Below are 5,095 nucleotides of genomic sequence, written 5' to 3'. Positions count from 1 at the left end.
AAATATCCAATATATAATGGTACAGAGTAAACATTTCCATCCACAAAATTAGGGACATAGAAAGAATGGATAGGATCAAAACAAAGCCTGTGGAGTGGATATGTCTTTCTTATGGTGATGTTAGAAACATAAGAAGCCAAAGGGGTTGAGGCAAGGGTGGTGGGGGGAATGTCTCTTGAGGTCTACACTCTGAATAGGACCCTTCTTATTTCTATCTCATTCTATTGGCCAAGAAAGTCATATGGCCAAACCCAGATTCAAGAGGCAAAGAGATGATTCCACCTTTTATTCTAAGGGGAACTGCCAAGTCACATGCCAAGAGCTTAATTGCTGGAAAGAGTGAAAAAATGGGGCCATGAATACAGTTTTCTTCAGGCACCATAAAGAGGAAAAAGACAACCCAGAGAATGGGACAGGTTTGTCACCATGTAACCACAGCACCCATTTTATAGTTTACTCCTTCCCTTGTTTTTAGAAAACACTACTCTTACTGATTCATTTCATTATTAACAGATAGTCATGTTGTTTCTAGGTCGGGGCTACAATGACAAATGCTGCCAGGTATCTTGAAACATGTGGGCACACATTTCTGTTGCATATGTGCCTGTCAGGGAGTGGAATTGGCTGAATCATGAGATATGCACATTTTCACTTTAGGTAAACAATGCTAAACTCTTTCCCCGATGCTCAGGTCACTTTACACCCTCACCAGCAGTGTATGAGATTCCTGTTGTACAACATTCTAGACAAAGTTTGGTGAGGGAGTTGATTTCTGTATATGGTGTTAGGCAGAAATAAATTGTACTCTAAAAAATAACATGGTAAACTGATGATCTCTTATCCTCTTATTGCAAAGACAGATCTATCCCACCCTCTTCTGTCATTTATCAAGATCCTATATACATAGATCTGTTTCTAATACATAGATCTGTTATACAGTCTATTTTTTTGTGAACCAATATAAATTATTTAAATCATATCATTTTTTATATTTCTTGATATCTAGTAGAGAAATACTTCCCGAGTTACTTCCCATACTCAGGAAGTATTTGTCTTGGTTATTCTTGGCTCTTTACATTTTCCCTTTTATTAAAGTTTAATTTGTAGTGTGTAAAAGTGTGTAAATTACCTCTTTGTCTATAGTTCTGCTTCTGCTACTTTGTTTTGTGTGTACTGGGAACTGAACCAAGGGTTGCTTTACACAGACCTACATGCCAAGCTTTCTATGAATTTTGAGACAGGGTCTAAGTTGCTTAGGAACTCACTAAGTTGCTGAGACTGGCTTCAATTAGTGATCCTCTTGCCTCAACCTCCCAGTTTCTGGAATTAAAGGTGTATACCTGGCCATCAGTTCTGCTACTTTTGATGAAAATCTAGTCAGGTTATCACAATCCTCCAGAGTCAAAGAACACAGTCTCTCTGTTGTTCTTAGTGGTAGAGAGCTTGCCTATCCTGCACAGGCTCCTGCACAAGAGCCTGGGTTCAATGTACCAGCACTGCAAAGAAACAATTCCCCTGGGGTTCTCTGTAGTTCACCCCTGTCTCTCTACCTCCAGCCCCTGGCATCCAATGGTCTGTCTTCTTTTCCAAAAGCCATGTGAGTGGAATCATGTACTTTTGAATCTGTTTTTTCCTTTAGCATAAAGTATACTTTGTTTATATCAGACTTCATGTTATTGCTGAGAAGCATTTTATAGTATGGACATACCATGGTTTGTTTATCCATTCGTCAGCTAAAGACAATTGAACTGTTTCCAGATTGAGGTGATTACAAATAAAGCAACTATAAACATTTATTTTGAACAATACTTTTATTACAAAATTTGAAAAGTATTTATTAAGAAATGCCTCAGGAGAATGGGAGAAAGGACAGAGGAGCAGGGCAGGGGGAGTGTCCCGGGGGAACAGTCTCTGATGTCTTCTGCAGGTGGGGGCAGAGGAGACTCCTGATGTCCAGGTGGATGCAGAAGTGCTCTGGGCTGGAACCCATGCAGAGACACCTGAGGTGATTGGCACATCTTCTCCTGCAGCTGTTCAGAGTCCACATGACTGAGGCCCAGGCAAGGTGTCAGGATCCACAGAGAACAGGGTCCTCTGGCTGCCCCCTGGTGTTGTCTGGTCAGCTCTCCCCTTCATTGGAGCCTCACTTCATGAATCTGGCAGGTTTCTGCTCTTACATTGGAGCCACCCCATTGCTGACACGTGGTATGCAACAGCACAGTTGTCGGACACAGGTAGCAATCCCCCTAGTTACCCGCTTCCAGAGCTTTCTGCTGGCGTGGAGTTGCCCAGAGTCAGACGGGGAGTGTAACCCAGGTGTGGGGGTTCTTGCAGGTGGGAAGTGGAGGTGAATAGGCGGCTGGCTGGCTGTCCTGATGTGCTTCTGCCCTGAGTGTTTGGCCTCCTCAGGCAGAGGAAGCTCACAGGGCAAGGAGAAGGTGCGCAGGGCAGGCTCAGTGGGGCTCCTTATTGGGAGGACAGGGGAATGGGAAGAATCCAGGGGGCATGGCTGAGGCTGAACCAAGGGAGGCACAGGCTTCCCCTGGAACATGAAGCCCTGCCCCTGGCTTTTCTGGTGCTGGAGCAGAAGGTAGGTAGCCATGGCTCCATTGTACTTTCTCTTGGCCAGGGACATCCAGGTCTTGTGTAGATCATAACCCATATCAAACATTATGGTCAGTATTTCGAGGTCTGGCTGTTTGAGGAGTGCCTCCTGATAATGAGGGGGTAAATGCTGCTCACCCTGCATCAGCCATATGTGCCGAAGGATCTGCTTGGCTGTGGGCCGCTTCCTGGGGTCCAGGGTCAGCATTTGGTAAATGAGCATCCGTGCTGCCAGAGAAACATGGGGAGGGTCATGGTACAATCCCTTCACGATCTGCCGAATCGTCTCCTTACGGGTGGATCCCATAAATGGGAGCTTCCCTGTCAACATAAAATATAGAGTGACGCCCAGGCTCCAGATGTCCACTGGGGGGCCCTCATATGTTGGCCTCTGGATAATTTCGGGGGCAATGTGTGAGAGAGTGCCCCAGGACTCCTTCAGTCTCTGGCCTGGTGTGACCCAGGTGCTGAAGCCAAAATCGATAAGTTTAATGTGACCCCTGTCATCCAGCATGATGTTCTTTGGCTTCAGGTCTCGGTGCACCATGCCCTTGTCATGGCAGTAGGCTACAGCACACACTACCTCCCGGAACAGTCTGCGCGCCTCTTCCTCCTGCATGCCACCTGGCGGGACTTGGTCCAATAGCTGGCCCCCACCTGCGTGCTCCATCACCAGGTAGATATTTTTTCGGGTCTCAATGACCTGAAATAACTGGATAACGTTGGGATGCTCCAGGCTCTTCATTATATTCGATTCAGAGAGGAGCCGGAATCTCTGCCCTTTCTTCTGCAGGACTTTCACTGCCACCTGTGCCCCAGTGAGGCAATGGCGGGCTAGTTTGATCTGGCCAAACCCACCATGCCCAATGTCCCTCAGGACCTCATACTGGTCCCTCAGGACCTCATACTGGTCCCTCAGGACTGTAGTCTTGCAGGAGCTAGGCCCCTGCCCCACTACACTACTCTTACTACTCTGGCTATCCATCCTAAGCAGGAACACCAACTAAGGATTCTAGCTTAAAAAAAAATAACAGACTAAAACAACAAACCCAAATCAAAAACAAAAACAGGACAAAACAACAAACCCAAATGAAAAACAAATACAAGACAAAACAACAAACCCAAATCAAAGAACCAATATCCAAAGACCACCACCAACAACCGCCAACCACCAACCACCAAACGCACTAACTATCTGGGAGTCCGACAGGTCACCACCAAGAGCTTCCTGTACTTGTGGACAAAAACTCAGCCAAAGCCACTCTCTTATATACCTGCACTTTGACACTTGCTCACAATGGCTCATTGTGACATCAGTGCAAGCAATGGCCCAGGCATGCCTGGCCATAACTCCCAGTGGTCATTTCCCTTTGGGGCCTCTAGAACTGCTTTTATTTTTGGAATAGGAATAAGGAGCTCCAGACTTTTTTTTTTTTCCTTTAGTGGGTAATGGAGACTGATATATACTTGTTTAGAAATTCTGTATTTCTACAGAAATTCAATGTATTATTGATTTTCATTTGAACAGTCTCTAATAACTCTGGCTTTGTAAGATATCTACACTCAAGGTATTCAATTCCTTTTTTTCTTCCAATTTCTAATAACTGCTGTTTAAAGGTTGGTAGTGCTTCAGTCACATGTGATACTGTGACAAAATTCTCTGTTCCCTCAGACACCACAGAGCACAGTATTAACACCTATGGGGGTTAGATGGGGAAAAGTTTCTCATAATTTCTCCATACAGTCCTACACACAATGCATATTCATTCCAAGGTGACACTAGTAATTGATGGGGATGGGTAGAGATGCACAAGATCAGCATTTTGTGGTACTGATGCTGAGGGAAACTGATTGGTCCAGAAGCATCAAGCAGCAGTCAATGGGAAGAACTCCAAATTTTATTTTACACCAGCGGGCCCAGAGGAAAACAAAACTACAAATTCTGAGCCCCTATGCCAAGTTTTTTTTTTTTACAATATTTATAAGTATCTAGTGTCAAATTTTTTAGTCTACCTGACATAGAATTGTGCAAGTGGTTTCTAGAGGTAGCATGTTTACAGAAGCAGAGTGTGATATGGGGAAGAACTGGCTCCTCTTACAAGGCCTTTGATAAATCTCTAGTTTTGAGCCCAGAGCCTTCATAGGTTCATTTACACTTCAAAAGGGAGGAGGCCAACTACCAGGAGAAGTTATCTATAATGCAGAAGGTAGGGACCCATGGTCCATCAGGATTCCTGGAGAAAGGCTGGGGGTGGGTGGGTGGGTGGGACATTGGTTTATTACCATAACATTTTTATAATTTCATTTCATAAACAGGTCTGGTTTTGTCATCACCCTGGAGTTATGTGGCTCTAGGTTCACATTGGAGGTGGTTCTCTATCTCATGGTAAAGGGATGCCCAGGGACACTGCACAAAGGTACCCCTAGGACAGCCATAAAAATCAAAGGGATGGAAATTCAAATATTTTACATAGAAAATCTATTAGATAGG

General features: G+C 44.7%; 1 protein-coding gene across 1 annotated transcript; it reads right to left on the bottom strand.

Annotated features, from left to right (window-relative positions):
* Positions 1-2,173: 2,173 nt before the first annotated feature.
* LOC101971793 (sperm motility kinase 2B) lies at positions 2,174-3,589 on the bottom strand. The gene has a single exon (XM_005324277.2). The coding sequence runs from the start codon at positions 3,587-3,589 to the stop codon at positions 2,174-2,176; it is 1,416 nt and encodes a 471-aa protein (XP_005324334.2).
* Positions 3,590-5,095: the final 1,506 nt, after the last annotated feature.

Source organism: Ictidomys tridecemlineatus, chromosome 1 (genome assembly GCF_052094955.1).
Source record: "Ictidomys tridecemlineatus isolate mIctTri1 chromosome 1, mIctTri1.hap1, whole genome shotgun sequence".
In the NCBI taxonomy this organism is placed as follows: Eukaryota; Metazoa; Chordata; class Mammalia; order Rodentia; family Sciuridae; genus Ictidomys; species Ictidomys tridecemlineatus.
The sequence above is the reverse complement of the archived record's forward strand: the minus strand, read 5'-3'. Positions and strand labels throughout refer to the sequence as shown.